At 38.8% G+C, this 22,177-nt stretch overlaps 1 protein-coding gene across 1 annotated transcript in view; it reads left to right on the forward strand.

Moving 5' to 3' along the window:
* Window positions 1–719, forward strand: part of LOC139733788 (protein unc-80 homolog) — a 50,169-nt gene extending 49,450 nt beyond the window's left edge. Inside the window, exon 7 of the mRNA XM_071644593.1 lies at window positions 496–719. Within this exon, the coding sequence (XP_071500694.1) occupies window positions 496–719 (224 nt within the window). The remainder of the gene's footprint in view (window positions 1–495) is intronic.
* Window positions 720–22,177: the final 21,458 nt, after the last annotated feature.

Genomic DNA, 22,177 nt, shown 5'->3' on the forward strand with positions numbered 1-22,177 from the left:
TCTGCAAAATATTAGAAATTTGTGTTACTCGAACTGTTATTTATTGGGGTTTACATGTACAAATTTTAAAGAGTATACTAAAACAAAAGTGACTTGAAATAAACTAGTCGATCACCCGATTCTTTCAATGGAACAATCATGCTATCGGTATTTTTCCCCAAATATGTCTTGAACGATCGACATGGACTCTCATTATATCGCGTAAAAACTTACGCATATAGCCAGAACGTGCACACATCTGTGCCGGTGCTTACAGAGCAGAACTTAAATGCACGAAGCACAAGTACCAAATTGTTATACAGATATGATCTGATTAATCAAAATGTGTATACTTTTGTGGGCTGTCACAGGAGAATTAAGGCCATTTTTTGTGTATTCTAGATGTATATAAATTTGATTTCCAGGGGGTATTGGTCAAAACGCTTTGATTTTTGCAAGTGAAAAAATGGAACATGCTGAAACTGAAGCTGAAACGTTATGTATTTTGTGGAGCAGGAGGCTCTTCTTCCAGTAATCCAGAGGGGATGACTAGAGGAGGGTTCGCCACCAACTTTGGGAGCGGCGTGGCGGGGACCGGTATCCGGGGCGTGGAGGGGACCATCGTGGGTTGCATCTTCAAGGCTCTCATCTCGCGGCTGGCGTCATGCAAGGAAGAGCTCGTCACGCCTGAGAACGAGGTACAGTACACAGACCGACCTCTTGGTATCTGGCCATGTTGAGACCAATGCCCGTCCGGATAAGAGACTTGGCCGGATGTGGGAGAAACAATGTTCATTAATGTACTGTACATGTACATGTGGTTGCCGACCCAGTGGTAGCATAAAGTACATGGACATTGTAGGTAGCGTACACTGTCACAGTGGTGTAATCTATGCTAGCCTACTTAAAAGTATAGTCTGTTTTTTATGGAATTCACGATATTTTATTGAAAATTTATAACATGTTTCTGTTGGGAATATTGTAGGTAAATTGCAGAAATTTTGTAGGAATTTTAATCGAGTTTGAAATCACTTTTTTCTTTCGTCTTCACTGCATGAGCACATCCATATGATAGAGAAGTCCTTACTTGTATTAGAGATGGCCGGATAATAGAGGTCGGACTGTACTTTTACTCTCTACCCCCTCTTCTGCCCCAACAAATTTGATCCCCATTGGGCTTGTCTGAACTTTCACCTTAGTGGGCTGAGATGTGTGCCCAGACTAGAAACCTTTTAGAGAATGTCATTGGGGTTTTGAACACAGGTGGACCCTTTTATGGCTACACCTCATGTTATTAACCTTTTGCATCATTCATCCAATCATAATTTGTAATCACATTAATGACCAAAGAAAAAGTTATCAAAAAGTCACAAAACACCTGCGCTGTTATGCTGTGAAAATGGTTAGGGTTCACATTATGTGTGTACATTGTATTTGCTGTTATGAGTATGAGGATGCATGTGTGTTTGCGTGTGTGTGTGTGTGTGTGTGTGTGCGTATACATCACTGATCGTCCGAGACCAATGGTATGAAAACACACCTTTTGTCCGAGGACAAAATCTACGTCCGAGGACGTAACATGCTGTCCTCGGAAGGAATAGACGTGCAAAATGATATTCTACGTCCGAGGACGCATCTGACCCGATATTCGGCTTGTCCTCGGACGTTCGAAAAGTATGAAGTTGACACACATAACACTCCCGTCGATGCAGCAACGTGTGTGAAAGAAAAAGTTAAGAGCGCCCCCTGTGAACACACAGATCCTGGCGATCGCGCACGCGATTAAGCAGTGCTGCAGCTAGCTAGCGCTAGGGCGCTAGCGCGCGCTTCGCTAGCGATCAGCGATAGCGCTAGCGTGTAGCGCGCGGTAGTACGGTATACTGTAGGTGAAGTATGAGCAGCATGCACCGTATGGATCCGGATCGTAATGTGTGAAAAGAGGTTATTGAGCTCGCCTTCGAGGACCGCTACAAGCTTATGTCAACGATGTCAATGGTAAGAAAACTAGCGGTACCGTCCGCAGATCTATTCATTCTTTTATGTTTTAATGTCAAGTTTAAGATCATAGTCATGGTGACAGAAACCACGATAATGTTGGTGTCCACTTGTTCCTTTGCACTCACGCACCTGTGTACAACATGAATGAAGCCTGAGGCTGAGGCTGAAGCTGTGAACGCCTGCTGCTAGTCTAAAATGTAATGGACGACGAACGACGTTACCAGCAGTTCACAAAGGAGACTCGATCCACTGCTTCGAAAATAATTAATTTAAAATTGTGGGTATTAGTCAATGGAAAAGGGGTGATGATAATCACGTAATTTACGGGTAACTCAGGGAGTCATTGGCATTGGTATGCTGAGCTGTGCAAATTTAAGTGACATGCGGCCCTCTATATTTGGAGATAGAAATCACCAAGATAATCAGCAAATTCTTGGAACATATATATAATTTTTTGGCATGTACACCTGTAATGATAAAATATCCTATATCCTATTTTCAGTCCATACCTTCAATTGGATCTAAATTACCATGATCAAGTGAATTTTTAACAATATTTTTCTGATCACTGCTCTTGTTCCTCTATATTGGAATTCATATAGAACGTCTAGATCTAGAGAACGCTACTTTTCTATTGTGAGCAATTTGCACTATGCTAGACCTGAGTGCTAGGTTATCTGATGATAACCTGGCATGAGTGTTAGTGTGCTACAGTGCTTGTGGCACAGCTCTGTAGACTGGAGTTAGACTAGGCCTACAGTACAGTCTGTTTTTACACTTATGATATAAAGACCATAGGCTAGATCAGGGGAAAAATACAGGAGGGTAAAGGCGATTTGCCCCAAAATGTGAAAAATAGCCCTTGTAAGTTGCAAAAGAGCCCCCATAAATTGCTATTAGATTCAATAGAGAATTTAATTTGGAATGAACAGAGGTAGGAAAAAATAGCCCCTCGTACAGAAAAAAGAGGGTTTTTTTCCCCTGGATTAGATATGAATAGGCACGCCTAGATATTTATCAAAGATATGTTTATGTTTTAGATTCTAGAGAAAAAGTGAAAAGAAAAGAAAAGAAAAGAAATGAAATGATATATTACTTTACATATAAGTATGCAGCTGGATGTTCATGTACAGCATTTCATAATCCCCTATTGACAGAGTATTCCAGGACGAAAAAAGCGGCGTGTCCGCATCTCACCCAGTCTTATGGCGGAGCATTGGTGTAAGCTGGGAAAAGATCAAGAAGGTTTCAGGAAGGTTTTTCTCAACGACGACATAGGTACACGTAGATTATCTCTTTGTAGTTTAAGGAGTGGTAGTATTGAACTGGTCAATGAAGAGGTTTCAAATTTTACTGTTTCCCTGCCAACCTGTACCATATATGAAACACTTTATGTGCTACTTGTGTCAAGGGCTACTTAAGGAGGGTAATCTTTCTCTGTGTAGACCCACAGGGGATCATCCTTTGTGGGGGGGGGGGGGGATGTTGAATGTCAAGCAATCTGCACGTTTATGCCTGAGGTGCATGTATTAGACTGTCCAGGTGACGTACTTTTTGCTATCTAAACAAAGTGCAATTGCACTCATTCACCGACATTGTTCGGGGGGGGGGGGGGGGGGGGGGGGGATGTACATTGGGTTTGTGGGACTTTGCATTCCTAACTCCTCTGGGATGAATTAACAACAACAAAAAAGATTACTGTACTAAAAAAGCACTTTTACTTTAGGATGGTATTGTATAAGGCCTCTTGTCTTCCCCTAATAAAAAGGTTACAAAAAGAGCTAGAAATTGACAGATAAGATAGTATATATTTACGTGTATCAAAAGGCTTATCTTGCAAGAAAGCATCATACATGTAAGTCCCTGTATTTATTTAGAAATCTCAGTGGAGTCAATGACAACATTATCCACTGGAGTTGGCTAAGTCTTTAGATATGGTAAAGTTCTTATGTTATCACAGTATGAATGGTCTCAAGAGAGGTTTCAAATTTTACTGTTTCCCTGGCAACCAGTACCATATTATGTGAAACACTTTATATGCTACTTGTTAGAAACCGGAATGGTATAAATAAATTTGTAAAGGATGAATCACTAAGGACTGTCCAGGGAGGCAGAAATTTCTCCTTGCCAAGGGCAGCGGGCTGTACAAGCGAGGCAAATGATAATGACCACATAACGATTTAATACATGCAAGGCCATACACAGATTTTTTTTTTTTTTTTTTGGGGGGGGGGGGGGGAGCAAAACACATACAAACTTTGAAAACCTGAAAACGAGGGAGCGAAGTGACTGAGCTGGTCACAAGGGTGCTTTTGCATTTTTAACAGTGAAATTTGGTGCACACTTTTGATGGATTGTCTGAAAATTTTCAGTAGAAACAAATGTCAGTTTTCAAAATTTCTGGGGGCAACACCCACCCCCCACCTCATTTCTGTGTATGGCCATGATTGCTTGAAACAGTATTGTTGAAAACTTTGTTTGCCATAAGTTTTATAAAAATATAAATGTGTTTTAAATGTAGTTTTCCTTCTCCATTTCTAGGACATGGACTTGTGACCACAAGACCATTTCTTAAGGGAGATTTCCTGCTTGAATATCGTGGAGCTCTGTCCATTGCTAATGACGAAGATGAAGAGAATGTGGATTACATTTTCCATTTTTCTCACAGAAATACGGAGTATCGGTCAGTAATTTGAAATAGTATATTGACTCTTATATGTTCAGTGTATGCTGGTTGATATTTGCATGCTGTAAAATTTATTATTTTAGTGTTTTGGATAGGTCAATTCTCAACAGAGCAAATAAATGCAATCCGTTAGCTACCTACCCAAAACAAGAAGAGCAAAATCCCCCCCCCCCCCATCACCAATCTGAAAGGGAAGATTTGATGCCATGAAATAGTTTACTAATTTATTTTACTAATTTAATTGCACTGTAAACAGATTTTCACTAGTTCATGGATAAATGTTAAGCACCTTATCAAAAGTCAGAGCCCATTTGGAACATGTTTTGTTAGTGTCTCTCCTGCACAGCGTCTTGCTCAAGCTCCCAAAGCTCTATGGACAGACAATAGGGGATCGGGAAAGCCGATGTAAGTAAAAGAAGAAGACGATTAAAGACGCAAGACGAGACTTTTGATAAGGTTCCTGATTCAGACATACAGACTGTGTTTCCTAAAGTGCTATGATTACTCGAAATATGGATATGAAGAATTATTCTTTATTCCCTTTATTTTGATGTGTATTGTCTGTCATATGGTACAAAGCTAACGAATGTCCTGTTTGTTTAAATGTTGTTGTTTTTTAGGCCTCTGTAGATGAAGTCTTGAGGGAGCATTAAAACATTGCACCTTTTTATCCTTCTGTCCATCTGTCCTTCCGTCTCCAAATTGGGTTTCCATGGGATATCGGTCTGATTTCAATAATTGTTGGTTTGGGGGAGACGAAACTAACATACAAAGGTCACACTTCATTATATTTACAAATTGGTCAAATGTGGTTTTCCATCCACAAAACTGATTAAATGATTGATGGATATTAGTATTTTTTGGTACATGTATATCACTTGTTGTTTTATAATGACCCCCCCCCCCCCACGAAGTCTGGAGAGTGAATTAACTTTTGCACCTGTTAGTCCGTCCATCCCCCAAATTGGTTTCCACCCGATAACTTGAAAAATATTGGACAGATTTGAATAATTTTTGTTGTGTAGGTACATCACACTAAAATACAGGTCGTTTGAATTTGGAGTCGGCAGGTCGCAACTCATTCTTTATGCGCATTGGTTTCCACACAATAAATTGACAAATCTTGGACAGATTTAAGTAATTTTTGGTTTGTAAAATATCACACTGAAATACAGGTCAAGTTCGAATTCAAAGTTGGCAGGTCAAAGGTCACAGGTCATAATATATGCAAATTTGTTTCCATGCAATAACTTGAAAAATATTGGGCAGATTTAAGTAATTTGGAGTATAGGTAGAGCACACTAAAACAGGTCAATTTCTAAATTCAGAGTTTGCAGGTCAGAGGTCTGAGGCCAGAGGTCACAGTCCTATATATGCAAATTGATCAACATTTTTGATGAACTTTTTCACACCAAAGAACTAAGAAATGCTTACTAATCACATTAACTTGGGCATCCGTGTCCTATGGACACAGCACAGCTTTTCTAGTTAATTTTTCATTTTAGTGCAGTGATTTACCATTTGGGACAGATAGGGGAGTTGAAAACTTCCAGTACTGTATATAAAGTTCCTGTTCTGGGTATGTTCACTCTCTCCAGGATTGATGCATCAGATAGCAATTCTTGCCTGGCAAGGTGGGTCAACGATGAACACATCCGTCCAAATAGCATCATGAAAAAGGTCACATTTGATGATAGCTTCCCCCATCTGTGCCTGTTTGCTTTGGTGGACCTTAAAGAAGGTGTTGAACTGACATACGACTATGGAGTAGAGAATTTACCGTGGCGACAGGTAAGTGAATATATATGTTTTTGTTGCTTATTCTAGTGTATGCACTTGTTAAAAGGTGGACCTTAAATGTGAAAAACTTGCTTATAAAGTAACCTAACATTAGTAGACCTTTGACATTCAAGGTAATTCCATTGTAAAAAAAAAAAAACCCTGCTGAACTTACGTAATACAGGTGGTCCTTACAGTGTGTAAATGACTAAACTTAGCTATAAAAAAAGGATCTCACTTTGATAGACAGGTCCACATTTCAGAATAAACCCTCAGAAAACGTCCTTTAGGAATATTCTGTTAAGTGGTAATTTATCAATTGTTTCAAAAAATTCCAGAGTGCTTAATGAAAAAAAAATTGTTTGCCAAACTTGATTCTCAAGTCTTCCTCCCCAATTGTCCCCCCCCCCCCAAAAAAAAAAAAAAAACACAAAATGGCGACAATTTTCTGCATAAATAAAACAGTGGAGAATTAAAAAAGCGAGAGGAAGAGAAATAAGCAACTCAGCAATATAATGCCCTCAATCGTACAAGTATTTTAGGAGAGAAATAATAAATTTGACCAGTTGATATTTAAGAATATGACCGTCTTATTTGTGCAACTATGAAACTATCAAGACAATAATGAAATGTTTTATGCCTTTTCCCATGAATTGCAGTCCACTCTGGCCAAGGACACCCCAGTAAATAGAGGAAACAGCAGAAAAGATGCTCATGAAGAATCTGTGGTAAGTAATACCTGCAAAGGGTTTCTTTAGGGATCCTCAATAAATATGCTGATAGCTCAGCTATGATATATCCTCGTTTGAATATGATAATAATTTCTGTGTCAAATTTGCAGTGTTATGTCCTCATACATTTATTGAAACAAGTTCATTGTTGTATTTGCAGTGTAATATTCTCACACATTTTTGCAAACAAGTTGTGTGTTCTGTAGTGTATCAGGGGGAGGGGGATGTCTATACCATTGCCAGCACACTGCACCAAAAATGCAGTAGAGAGAAAGAAAAAGAAGAGAAAAGAAGAGAAATTAGCATAGGAAGCAATGTAGTGTCCTCATTCTTATATATAAACAATTTCTTCGATGAATTTGCTGTTGTAATGTCCTCATATAGTTCTGTATTTCATTGATGAAATGTTTTATGTCTTTTTCTTATGAATTGCAGTCCACTCTGGCCAAGGACACCCCAGTAAATGGAGGAAACAGCAAAAAAGATGATCATGAAGATATGGAAGAATCTGTGGTAAGTAATACCTGCAAAGGGTTTCTATAGGGATCCTCAATAAATATGCTGATAGCTCAGCTATGGTATGTCCTCGTTTGAATATGATATCTATTTCTGTGTCAAATTTGCAGTGTTATGTCCTCTTACATTTATTGGAACAAGTTCATTGTTGTATTTGCAGTGTAATATTCTCACACATTTTTGCAAACAAGTTGTGTGTTCTTTAGTGTATCAGGGGAAGGGGCATGTCTATACCATTGCCAGCACACTGCACCAAAAGTGCAATGGAGAGAAAGAAAAAGAAGAGAAATTAGCATAGGGAGCAACGTAATGTCCTCATTCATAAATGTAAACAATTTCTGTGTAAAATTTGCAGTGTAATGTCCTCATACATTTATTGAAACAAGTTCAATGTTGCATTTGCAGTGTAATATTCTCACTCATTTATTTCTCTCCGAAACTACATTGTTCTTTAGTGTAAAGGGAGGGGGGAGGGGGAGGGGGGAGGGGGAGGGAGAAGGGGTATGTCTACACCCTTGCCAGCACACTGCACCAATAATGCAGTAGAGAGAAAGAAAAAGAAGAGAAAAGAAGAGAAATTAGCATAGGGAGCAATGTTGTGTCCTCGTTCATATATGTAAACAATTTCTGTGTCAAATTTGCAGACCTGTGTAATGTCCTCATACATTTATTGAAATAAGTTCAATGTTGCATTTGCAGTGTAATATTCTCACTCATTTATGCAAACAAGTGCTGTGTTCTTTAGTGTATAGCAAACAAGTGCTGTGTTCTGAAGTGTATCGCGGTGGGGGGGGGGGGGGGGGAGGGGGAGGGGCTTGTCTACACCATTGCCAGCACACTGCACCAAAAATGCAATAGAGAGAAAGAAAAAGAAGAGATATTAGCATAGGAAGCAATATAATGTCCTCATTCATATATGTAAACAATTTCTGTGTCAAATTTGCAGTTTTATGTCATCATACATTTATTGAAACAAGTTCAATGCTGCATTTGCAGTGTAATATTCTCACTCATTTATTTCTCTCCTAAACTACTTTGTTCTTTAGTGTATAGGGATGGGGGAGGGGGAGGGGGAGGTGTATGTCTACACCCTTGCCAGCACACTGCACCAAAAATGCAATAGAGAGAAAGAATAAGAAGAGAAAAGAAGAGAAATTAGCATAGGGAGCAATGTTGTGTCCTCGTTCATATATGTAAACAATATCTGTGTTAAATTTGCAGTGTAATGTCCTCATACATTTATTGAAACAAGGTCAATGTTGCATTTGCAGTGTAATATCTTCACACATTTATGCAAACAAGCGCTGTGTCCTTTATTGTATATGTGACGGGTAGGGGGGTATGTCTACACATTTTCCAGCACACTGCACCAAAAATGCAGTAGAGAGAAAGAAAAAGAAGAGAAAAGAAGAGAAATTAGCATAAGAAGCAATGTAATGTCCTCATTCATATATACAATTTCTGCGCAGTGTAATGTCCTCATACATTTATTGAAACAAGTTCAATGTTGCATTTGCAGTGTAATATTCTCACACATTTATTTCTCTCATAAACTACTTTGTTCTTTAGTGTATAGGAGGGGGGGGGGAGGGGTATGTCTCCACCCTTGCCAGCACACTGCACCAAAAATGCAGTAGAGAGAAAGAAAAAGAAGAGAAAAAGAAGAGAAATAGCACAGGAAGCAATGTAATGTCCTCATTCTTATATATAAACAATTTCTTGGATGAATTTGCTGTTGTGATGTCCTCATATAGTTCTATATTTCAATGATGAAATGTTTTATGTCTTTTTCTTATGAATTGCAGTCCACTCTGGCTAAGGAAACCCCAGTAAATGGAGGAAACAGCGGAAAAGATGCTCATGAAGATATGGAAGAATCTGTGGTAAGTAATACCTGTAAAGGGTTTCTATAGGGATCCTCAATAAATATGCTGATAGCTCAGCTATGGTATGTCCTCGTTTGAATATGATAACAATTTCTGTGTCAAATTTGCAGTGTTATGTCCTTATACATTTATTGAAACAAGTTCATTGTTGTATTTGCAGTGTAATATTCTCACACATTTTTGCAAACAAGTTGTGTGTTCTTTAATGTATCAGGGGGAGGGGCATGTCTACACCATTGTCAGCACACTGCACCAAAAGTGCAATAGAGAGAAAGACAAAGAAGAGAAATTAGCATAGGAAGCAATGTAATGTCCTCATTCATGTAAACAATTTCTGTGTCAAATTTGCAGTGTAATGTCCTCATACATTTATTGAAACAAGTTCAATGTTGCATTTGCAGTGTAATATTCTCACTCATTTATTTCTCTCCGAAACTACTTTGTTCTTTAGTGTATAGGGATGGGGGAGGGGGAGGGGGAGGTGTATGTCTACACCCTTGCCAGCACACTGCACCAAAAATGCAATAGAGAGAAAGAATAAGAAGAGAAAAGAAGAGAAATTAGCATAGGGAGCAATGTTGTGTCCTCGTTCATATATGTAAACAATTTCTGTGTTGAATTTGCAGTGTAATGTCCTCATACATTTATTGAAACAAGGTCAATATTGCATTTGCAGTGTAATATCTTCACACATTTATGCAAACAAGCGCTGTGTCCTTTATTGTATATGTGAGGGGTAGGGGGGTATGTCTACACATTTTCCAGCACACTGCACCAAAAATGCAGTAGAGAGAAAGAAAAAGAAGAGAAAAGAAGAGAAATTAGCATAGGAAGCAATGTAATGTCCTCATTCATATATATAAACAATTTCTGTGCAGTGTAATGTCCTCATACATTTATTGAAACAAGTTCAATGTTGCATTTGCAGTGTAATATTCTCACACATTTATTTCTCTCCTAAACTACTTTGTTCTTTAGTGTATAAGGGAGGGGGGAGGTGTATGTCTACACCCTTGCCAGCACACTGCACCAATAATGCAGTAGAGAGAAAGCAAAAGAAGAGAAAAAGAAGAGAAATAGCACAGGAAGCAATGTAATGTCCTCATTCTTATATATAAACAATTTCTTGGATGAATTTGCTGTTGTGATGTCCTCATATAGTTCTATATTTCAATGATGAAATGTTTTATGTCTTTTTCTTATGAATTGCAGTCCACTCTGGCTAAGGAAACCCCAGTAAATGGAGGAAACAGTGGAAAAGATGCTCATGAAGATATGGAAGAATCTGTGGTAAGTAATACCTGCAAAGGGTTTCTATAGGGATCCTCAATAAATATGCTGATAGCTCAGCTATGGTATGTCCTCGTTTGAATATGATAACAATTTCTGTGTAAAATTTGCAGTGTCATGTCCTCGTACATTTATTGAAACAAGTTCATTGTTGTATTTGCAGTGTAATATTCTCACACATTTTTGCAAACAAGTTGTGTGTTCTTTAGTGTATCAGGGGGAGGGGCATGTCTACACCATTGCCAGCACACTGGACCAAAAATGAAATAGAGAAAAAGACAAAGAAGAGAAATTAGCATAGGAAGCAATGTAATGTCCTCATTCATGTAAACAATTTCTGTGTCAAATTTGCAGTGTAATGTCCTCATACATTTATTGAAACAAGTTCAATGTTGCATTTGCAGTGTAATATTCTCACTCATTTATTTCTCTCCGAAACTACTTTGTTCTTTAGTCTATAAGGATGGGGGAGGGGGAGGGGGAGGTGTATGTCTACACCCTTGCCAGCACACTGCACCAAAAATGCAATAGAGAGAAAGAATAAGAAGAGAAAAGAAGAGAAATTAGCATAGGGAGCAATGTTGTGTCCTCGTTCATATATGTAAACAATTTCTGTGGTAAATTTGCAGTGTAATGTCCTCATACATTTATTGAAACAAGGTCAATGTTGCATTTGCAGTGTAATATCTTCACACATTTATGCAAACAAGCGCTGTGTCCTTTATTGTATATGTGAGGGGTAGGGGGGTATGTCTACATATTTTCCAGCACACTGCACCAAAAATGCAGTAGAGAGAAAGAAAAAGGAGAGAAAAGAAGAGAAATTAGCCTAGGAAGCAATGTTGTGTCCTCATTCATATATATAAACAATTTCTGTGCAGTGTAATGTCCTCATACATTTATTGAAACAAGTTCATTGTTGTATTTGCAGTGTAATATTCTCACACATTTATTTCTCTCATAAACTACTTTGTTCTTTAGTGTATAGGAGGGGGGAGGGGTATGTCTACACCCTTGCCAGCACACTGCACCAAAAATGCAGTAGAGAGAAAGAAAAAGAAGAGAAAAAGAAGAGAAATAGCACAGGAAGCAATGTAATGTCCTCATTCTTATATATAAACAATTTCTTGGATGAATTTGCTGTTGTAATGTCCTCATATAGTTCTATATTTCAATGATGAAATGTTTTATGTCTTTTTCTTATGAATTGCAGTCCACTCTGGCTAAGGAAACCCCAGTAAATGGAGGAAACAGCGGAAAAGATGCTCATGAAGATATGGAAGAATCTGTGGTAAGTAATACCTGTAAAGGGTTTCTATAGGGATCCTCAATAAATATGCTGATAGCTCAGCTATGGTATGTCCTCGTTTGAATATGATAACAATTTCTGTGTAAAATTTGCAGTGTCATGTCCTCATACATTTATTGTATGTCCTCATACATTTATTGAAACAAGTTCATTGTTGTATTTGCAGTGTAATATTCTCACACATTTTTGCAAACAAGTTGTGTGTTCTTTAATGTATCAGGGGGAGGGGCATGTCTACACCATTGCCAGCACACTGGACCAAAAATGAAATAGAGAGAAAGACAAAGAAGAGAAATTAGCATAGGAAGCAATGTAATGTCCTCATTCATGTAAACAATTTCTGTGTCAAATTTGCAGTGTAATGTCCTCATACATTTATTGAAACAAGTTCAATGTTGCATTTGCAGTGTAATATTCTCACTCATTTATTTCTCTCCGAAACTACTTTGTTCTTTAGTCTATAAGGATGGGGGAGGGGGAGGGGGAGGTGTATGTCTACACCCTTGCCAGCACACTGCACCAAAAATGCAATAGAGAGAAAGAATAAGAGAATTAAAAAGAAGAGAAATTAGCATAGGGAGCAATGTTGTGTCCTCGTTCATATATGTAAACAATTTCTGTGGTAAATTTGCAGTGTAATGTCCTCATACATTTATTGAAACAAGGTCAATGTTGCATTTGCAGTGTAATATCTTCACACATTTATGCAAACAAGCGCTGTGTCCTTTATTGTATATGTGAGGGGTAGGGGGGTATGTCTACATATTTTCCAGCACACTGCACCAAAAATGCAGTAGAGAGAAAGAAAAAGAAGAGAAATTAGCCTAGGAAGCAATGTTGTGTCCTCATTCATATATATAAACAATTTCTGTGCAGTGTAATGTCCTCATACATTTATTGAAACAAGTTCATTGTTGTATTTGCAGTGTAATATTCTCACACATTTATTTCTCTCCTAAACTACTTTGTTCTTTAGTGTATAAGGGAGGGGGGAGGTGTATGTCTACACCCTTGCCAGCACACTGCACCAAAAATGCAGTAGAGAGAAAGAAAAAGAAGAGAAAAAGAAGAGAAATAGCACAGGAAGCAATGTAATGTCCTCATTCTTATATATAAACAATTTCTTGGATGAATTTGCTGTTGTGATGTCCTCATATAGTTCTATATTTCAATGATGAAATGTTTTATGTCTTTTTCTTATGAATTGCAGTCCACTCTGGCTAAGGAAACCCCAGTAAATGGAGGAAACAGCGGAAAAGATGCTCATGAAGATATGGAAGAATCTGTGGTAAGTAATACCTGTAAAGGGTTTCTATAGGGATCCTCAATAAATATGCTGATAGCTCAGCTATGGTATGTCCTCGTTTGAATATGATAACAATTTCTGTGTAAAATTTGCAGTGTCATGTCCTCATACATTTATTGAAACAAGTTCATTGTTGTATTTGCAGTGTAATATTCTCACACATTTTTGCAAACAAGTTGTGTGTTCTTTAGTGTATCAGGGGGAGGGGCATGTCTACACCATTGCCAGCACACTGGACCAAAAATGAAATAGAGAAAAAGACAAAGAAGAGAAATTAGCATAGGAAGCAATGTAATGTCCTCATTCATGTAAACAATTTCTGTGTCAAATTTGCAGTGTAATGTCCTCATACATTTATTGAAACAAGTTCAATGTTGCATTTGCAGTGTAATATTCTCACTCATTTATTTCTCTCCGAAACTACTTTGTTCTTTAGTCTATAAGGATGGGGGAGGGGGAGGGGGAGGTGTATGTCTACACCCTTGCCAGCACACTGCACCAAAAATGCAATAGAGAGAAAGAATAAGAAGAGAAAAGAAGAGAAATTAGCATAGGGAGCAATGTTGTGTCCTCGTTCATATATGTAAACAATTTCTGTGGTAAATTTGCAGTGTAATGTCCTCATACATTTATTGAAACAAGGTCAATGTTGCATTTGCAGTGTAATATCTTCACACATTTATGCAAACAAGCGCTGTGTCCTTTATTGTATATGTGAGGGGTAGGGGGGTATGTCTACATATTTTCCAGCACACTGCACCAAAAATGCAGTAGAGAGAAAGAAAAAGGAGAGAAAAGAAGAGAAATTAGCCTAGGAAGCAATGTTGTGTCCTCATTCATATAAACAATTTCTGTGCAGTGTAATGTCCTCATACATTTATTGAAACAAGTTCATTGTTGTATTTGCAGTGTAATATTCTCACACATTTATTTCTTTCATAAACTACTTTGTTCTTTAGTGTATAGGAGGGGGGGAGGGGTATGTCTACACCCTTGCCAGCACACTGCACCAAAAATGCAGTAGAGAGAAAGAAAAAGAAGAGAAAAAGAAGAGAAATAGCACAGGAAGCAATGTAATGTCCTCATTCTTATATATAAACAATTTCTTCGATGAATTTGCTGTTGTAATGTCCTCATATAGTTCTATATTTCAATGATGAAATGTTTTATGTCTTTTTCTTATGAATTGCAGTCCACTCTGGCTAAGGAAACCCCAGTAAATGGAGGAAACAGCGGAAAAGATGCTCATGAAGATATGGAAGAATCTGTGGTAAGTAATACCTGTAAAGGGTTTCTATAGGGATCCTCAATAAATATGCTGATAGCTCAGCTATGGTATGTCCTCGTTTGAATATGATAACAATTTCTGTGTCAAATTTGCAGTGTTATGTCCTCATACATTTATTGAAACAAGTTCATTGTTGTATTTGCAGTGTAATATTCTCACACATTTTTGCAAACAAGTTGTGTGTTCTTTAATGTATCAGGGGGAGGGGCATGTCTACACCATTGCCAGCACACTGCACTAAAAGTGCAATAGAGAGAAAGAAAAAGAAGAGAAATTAGCATAGGAAGCAATGTAATGTCCTCATTCATATATATAAACAATTTCTGTGCAGTGTAATGTCCTCATACATTTATTGAAACAAGTTCAATGTTGCATTTGCAGTGTAATATTCTCACACATTTATTTCTCTCCTAAACTACTTTGTTCTTTAGTGTATAAGGGAGGGGGGAGGTGTATGTCTACACCCTTGCCAGCACACTGCACCAATAATGCAGTAGAGAGAAAGCAAAAGAAGAGAAAAAGAAGAGAAATAGCACAGGAAGCAATGTAATGTCCTCATTCTTATATATAAACAATTTCTTGGATGAATTTGCTGTTGTGATGTCCTCATATAGTTCTATATTTCAATGATGAAATGTTTTATGTCTTTTTCTTATGAATTGCAGTCCACTCTGGCTAAGGAAACCCCAGTAAATGGAGGAAACAGTGGAAAAGATGCTCATGAAGATATGGAAGAATCTGTGGTAAGTAATACCTGCAAAGGGTTTCTTTAGGGATCCTCAATAAATATGCTGATAGCTCAGCTATGGTATGTCCTCGTTTGAATATGATAACAATTTCTGTGTCAAATTTGCAGTGTTATGTCCTCATACATTTATTGAAACAAGTTCATTGTTGTATTTGCAGTGTAATATTCTCACACATTTTTGCAAACAAGTTGTGTGTTCTTTAATGTATCAGGGGGAGGGGCATGTCTACACCATTGCCAGCACACTGGACCAAAAATGCAATAGAGAGAAAGACAAAGAAGAGAAATTAGCATAGGAAGCAATGTAATGTCCTCATTCATGTAAACAATTTCTGTGTCAAATTTGCAGTGTAATGTCCTCATACATTTATTGAAACAAGTTCAATGTTGCATTTGCAGTGTAATATTCTCACTCATTTATTTCTCTCCGAAACTACTTTGTTCTTTAGTCTATAAGGATGGGGGAGGGGGAGGGGGAGGTGTATGTCTACACCCTTGCCAGCACACTGCACCAAAAATGCAATAGAGAGAAAGAATAAGAAGAGAAAAGAAGAGAAATTAGCATAGGGAGCAATGTTGTGTCCTCGTTCATATATGTAAACAATTTCTGTGGTAAATTTGCAGTGTAATGTCCTCATACATTTATTGAAACAAGGTCAATGTTGCATTTGCAGTGTAATATCTTCACACATTTATGCAAACAAGCGCTGTGTCCTTTATTGTATATGTGAGGGGTAGGGGGGTATGTCTACATATTTTCCAGCACACTGCACCAAAATGCAGTAGAGAGAAAGAAAAAGAAGAGAAAAGAAGAGAAATAGCACAGGAAGCAATGTAATGTCCTCATTCTTATATATAAACAATTTCTTGGATGAATTTGCTGTTGTGATGTCCTCATATAGTTCTATATTTCAATGATGAAATGTTTTATGTCTTTTTCTTATGAATTGCAGTCCACTCTGGCTAAGGAAACCCCAGTAAATGGAGGAAACAGCGGAAAAGATGCTCATGAAGATATGGAAGAATCTGTGGTAAGTAATACCTGCAAAGGGTTTCTATAGGGATCCTCAATAAATATGCTGATAGCTCAGCTATGATGTCCTCGTTTGAATATGATAACAATTTCTGTGTCAAATTTGCAGTGTTATGTCCTCATACATTTATTGAAACAAGTTCATTGTTGTATTTGCAGTGTAATATTCTCACACATTTTTGCAAACAAGTTGTGTGTTCTGTAGTGCATCAGGGGTAGGGGGATGTCTATACCATTGCCAGCACACTGCACCAAAAATGCAGTAGAGAGGAAGAAAAAGAAGAGAAAAGAAGAGAAATTAGCATAGGAAGCAATGTAATGTCCTCATTCATATATATAAACAATTTCTTCGATGAATTTGCTGGTTTAATGTCCTCATATAGTTCTGTATTTCATTGATGAAATGTTTCATGTCTTTTTCCCATGAATTGCAGTCCACTCTGGCTAAGGAAACCCCAGTAAATGGAGGAAACAGCGGAAAAGATGCTCATGAAGATATGGAAGAATCTGTAGTAAGTAATACCTGCAAAGGGTTTCTATAGGGATCCTCAATGAATATGCTGATAGCTCAGCTATGATGTCCTCGTTTGAATATGATAACAATTTCTGTGTCAAATTTGCAGTGTTATGTCCTCATACATTTATTGGAACAAGTTCAATGTTGTATTTGCAGTGTGATATTCTCACGCATTTTTGCAAACAAGTTGTGTGTTCTGTCGTGATTCAGGGGGAGGGGGATGTCTACACCATTGCTAGCACACTGCACCAAAAATGCAGTAGAGAGTAAGACAAAGAAGAGAAATTAGCATAGGAAGCAATGTAGTGTCCTCATTCATATATGTAAACAATTTCTGTGTCAAATTTGCAGTGTAATGTCCTCATACATTTATTGCGACAAGTTCAATGTTGCATTTGCATCGTAATATTCTCACATATTTATTTCTCTCCTAAACAACTTTGTTCTTTCATGGATAGGAGGGGGAGGGGGAGGTGTATGTCTACACCCTTGCCAGCACACTGCACCAAAAATGCAATAGAGAGAAAGAAAAAGAAGAGAAAAGAAGAGAAATTAGTTTAGGAAGCAATGTACTGTCCTCATTCATATATGTAAACAATTTCTGTGTTAAATTTGCAGTGTAATGTCCTCATACATTTATTTCTCTCCTAAACTACTTTGTTCTTTAGTGTATAGGAGGGGGGGAGGGGGAGGGGTATGTCTACACCCTTGCCAGCACACTGCACCAAAAGTGCAGTAGAGAGAAAGAAAAAGAAGAGAAACTAGCATAGGAAGCAATGTAGTGTCCTCATTCTTATATATAAACAATGTTTGGATGAATTTGCTGTTGTAATGTCCTCATATAGTTCTGTATTTCAATGATTAAATGTTTTATGTCTTTTTCTTATGAATTGCAGTCCACTCTGGCTAAGGAAACCCCAGTAAATGGAGGAAACAGCGGAAAAGATGCTCATGAAGATATGGAAGAATCTGTGGTAAGTAATACCTGCAAAGGGTTTCTATAGGGATCCTCAATAAATATGCTGATAGCTCAGCTATGATATGTCCTCGTTTGAATATGATAACAATTTCTGTGTCAAATTTGCAGTGTTATGTCCTCATACATTTATTGGTACAAGTTCATTGTTGTATTTGCAGTGTAATATTCTCACACATTTTTGCAAACAAGTTGTGTGTTCTTTAATGTATCAGGGGGAGGGGCATGTCTACACCATTGCCAGTACACTGGACCAAAAATGCAATAGAGAGAAAGACAAAGAAGAGAAATTAGCATAGGAAGCAATGTAGTGTCCTCATTCATATAAACAATTTCTGTGTCAAATTTGCAGTGTAATGTCCTCATACATTTATTGAAACAAGTTCATTGCTGTATTTGCAGTGTAATATTCTCACACATTTTTGCAAACAAGCCGTGTGTTCTGTAGTGCATCAGGGGGAGGGGCATGTCTACACCCGGCCTTGCCAGCACACTGCTCCAAAAATGCAGTAGAGAGAAAGAAAAAAAAAGAGAAAAAAAGAGAAATGAGCATAGCAAGCAATGTAATGTCCTCATTCACATATATAAACAATTTCTGTGTCAAATTTGCGGTGTAATGTCCTCATACATTTATTGAGACAAGTTCAATGTTTCATTTGCAGTGTAATATTCTCACACATTTATTTCTCTCCTAAACTACTTTGTTCTTTAGTGTATAGGGCAGGGGGAGGGGGAGGGGGAGGGGGAGGTGTATGTCTACACGCTTGCCAGCACACTGTACCAAAAATGCAGTAGAGAGAAAGAAAAAAAAAAGAGAAAAGAAGAGAAATTAGCATAGCAAGCAATGTTATGTCCTCATTTATATATATAAACAATTTCTGTGTCAAATTTGAAGTGTAATGTCGTCACACATTTATTGAAACAAGGTCAATGTTGCATTCGCAGTGTAATATTCTCACACATTTATTTCTCTCCTAAACTACTTTGTTCTTTAGTGTATAAGGGAGGGGGGAGGTGTATGTCTACACCCTTGCCAGCACACTGCACCAATAATGCAGTAGAGAGAAAGCAAAAGAAGAGAAACGAAGAGAAATTAGCATAGAGAGCAATGTTGTGTCCTCGTTCATGTATGTAAACAATTTCTGTGTTAAATTTGCAGTATATTGTCCTCATACATTTATTGGAGCAAGTTCAATGTTGCATTTGCAGTGTAATATTCTCACACATTTATTTCTCTCCTAAACTACTTTGTTCTTTAGTGTATAGGGAGGGGGGAGGGGGAGGGGAATGTCTACACCATTGCCAGCACACTGCACCAAAAATGCAGTAGAGAGAAAGAAAAAGAAGAGAAAAGAAGAGAAATTAGCATAGCAAGCATTGTAATGTCCTCGTTTATATATGCAAACAATTTCTGTGTCAAATTTGCAGTATAATGTCCTCATACATTTATTGAAACAAGTTCAATGTTGCATTTGCAGTGTAATAATCTCACACATTTATGCAAACAAGTGCTGTGTTCTGAAGTGTATCGCGGTGGGGGTGGGGAGGGGGAGGGGGAGGGGCATGTCTACACCCTTGCCAGCACACTGCACCAAAAATGCAATAGAGAGAAAGAAAAAGAAGAGAAATTAGCATAGGAAGCAATGTTATGTCCTCCTCATATATGTAAACAATTTTGTGTCAAATTTGCAGTGTAATGTCCTCTTACATTTATTGACACAAGTCAGGGAGGTGAGACAAAAAGGAGTGGGCACTCTGCCCTGAGGGTTTTCCCTATCACTCAACACAGGATTACAAGGGATCAGTGCCCCAACGAACAAGTAAACGACCTCTTACGTAACGAGGTCAGTCTGATCGTTATCACTGCTGTTTGATGTTCGATCCTCGGGGCCGCGGTGATTTGGCCCTCTATCGTTAGGAGTATGGACAGGCCAGTTGACTTGTGTCTGTTCACAAGGACGTGTATGAGGGTTTTACATTCTTTATGCAGGCTCACAGGGCATATACTCTTGGGACCTGCTAGTCTAAGAATTCAGCTCTCGATAGATACAAAAATTTTGAAAATCGGCCAAGAAGAAGTTGAGTTTTGACAATGTAACTGTTTAACAATAGCCATTGTTTTGTTCTTGTCTTAATCAAATTACGACGCAATGTCAAGTGTAAATCCTGACTAGTGCTGACGAAATTCACCTGTAGATCAGCAGATGTTGGGGTTTTTCTTTAGTCTGATGTATCACTTCATTGTTCGCTCGTGTTGGTTCTCTTGTCATATTTTTTGGGAAACTTGCGTACATCCGCCAAGACACCCTAACAAAAAAGTCCTGTGGTACTCCCTGTGGTACTTGTCGGTACCACACAATGTACCACACACTTGTAATGTTACCACAGGAACTGTGTGGTACTGTACCACAGGCTTGTAGGGTACTCCCTGTAGTACTTGTCAGTACCACACAATGTACCACATAAATAAATGTTACCACAGGAACTGTGTGGTACTGTTTTACAGGCTCATGTGGTACTCCCTGTGGTACTGGTTGGTACCACACAATGTACCACACAAATATATGTTAACACAGGAACTGTGTGGTACTGTGTCACAGGATCGTGTGGTACTCTGGGATGTACCACAGGGCAGTACCACAGGACATTACCACAGGAAAGTACCACAGAACAGTACCACAAGACAGTATACACACAAATTGTCGTGTGGTATTTTGGGATGTATACCACACAACAGTACCACAGGACAGTACCACATGAATTGTCCTGTGGTATTTTGGGACGTACCACAGGAGAGTACAACAGGAAAGTACCACAGGATAGTACCACAGGACAGTACCACACGACTTGTTCTGTGGTATTTTAGGACGTACCACAGGACAGTACCACAGGGCAGTTCCACAGGAAAGTACCACAGGATAGTACCACAGGACAGTACCACAGGACAGTACCACAGGAATTGTCCTGTGGTATTTTGGGACGTACCACAGGACAGTACCACAGGATAGTACCACAGGACAGTACCACAGGAAAGTACAACAGGATAGTACCACAGGACAGTACCACACGACTTGTCCTGTGGTATTTTAGGACGTACCACAGGACAGTACCACAGGGCAGTACCACAGGACAGTACCACAGGATAGTACCACAGGATAGTACCACAGGACAGTACCACACGACTTGTCCTGTGGTATTTTGGGACGTACCACAGGGCAGTACCACAGGACAGTACCACAGGAAAGTACCACAGGATAGTACCACAGGACAGTACCACACGACTCGTCCTGTGGTATTTTAGGACGTACCACAGGACAGTACCACAGGGCAGTACCACAGGAAAGTACCACAGGGCAGTACCACAGGAAAGTACCACAGGACAGTACCACACGACTTGTCCTGTGGTATTTTGGGACATACCACAGGACAGTACCACAGGAATTGTCCTGTGGTATTTTGGGACATACCACAGGACAGTACCTCACGACTTGTCCTGTGGTATTTTGGGACGTACCACAGGACAGTACCACAGGGCAGTACCACAGGACAATACCACAGGGCAGTACCACAGGAAAGTACCACAGGATAGTACCACAGGACAGTACCACACGACTTGTCCTGTGGTATTTTGGGACGTACCACAGGGCAGTACCACAGGACAGTACCACAGGATAGTACCACACGACTTGTCCTGTGGTATTTTGGGACGTACCACAGGACAGTACCACAGGATAGTACCACAGGACAGTACCACACGACTTGTCCTGTGGTATTTTGGGACGTACCACAGGACAATACCACAGGAAAGTACCACAGGATAGTACCACAGGACAGTACCACACGACTTGTCCTGTGGTATTTTGGGACGTACCACAGGACAATACCACAGGAAAGTACCACAGGATAGTACCACAGGACAGTACCACATGACTTGTCCTGTGGTATTTTGGGACGTACCACAGGACAGTACCACACGAATTGTCCTGTGGAATTTTGGGACGTACCACAGGACAGTACGACAGGAATTCCTGTGGTAATTTTCGATGTATACCACAGGAGAGTACCACAGGAACTGTCCAAAATCCCACAGGAAAATCATAATATGGTGCTATTCCACACAGAAGTACCACACAGC

This window comes from Diadema antillarum, unplaced genomic scaffold, assembly GCF_040938485.1.
Source record: "Diadema antillarum isolate AM-2024a unplaced genomic scaffold, OU_Dant_1.0 seq00000491_RagTag, whole genome shotgun sequence".
In the NCBI taxonomy this organism is placed as follows: domain Eukaryota; kingdom Metazoa; phylum Echinodermata; class Echinoidea; order Diadematoida; family Diadematidae; genus Diadema; species Diadema antillarum.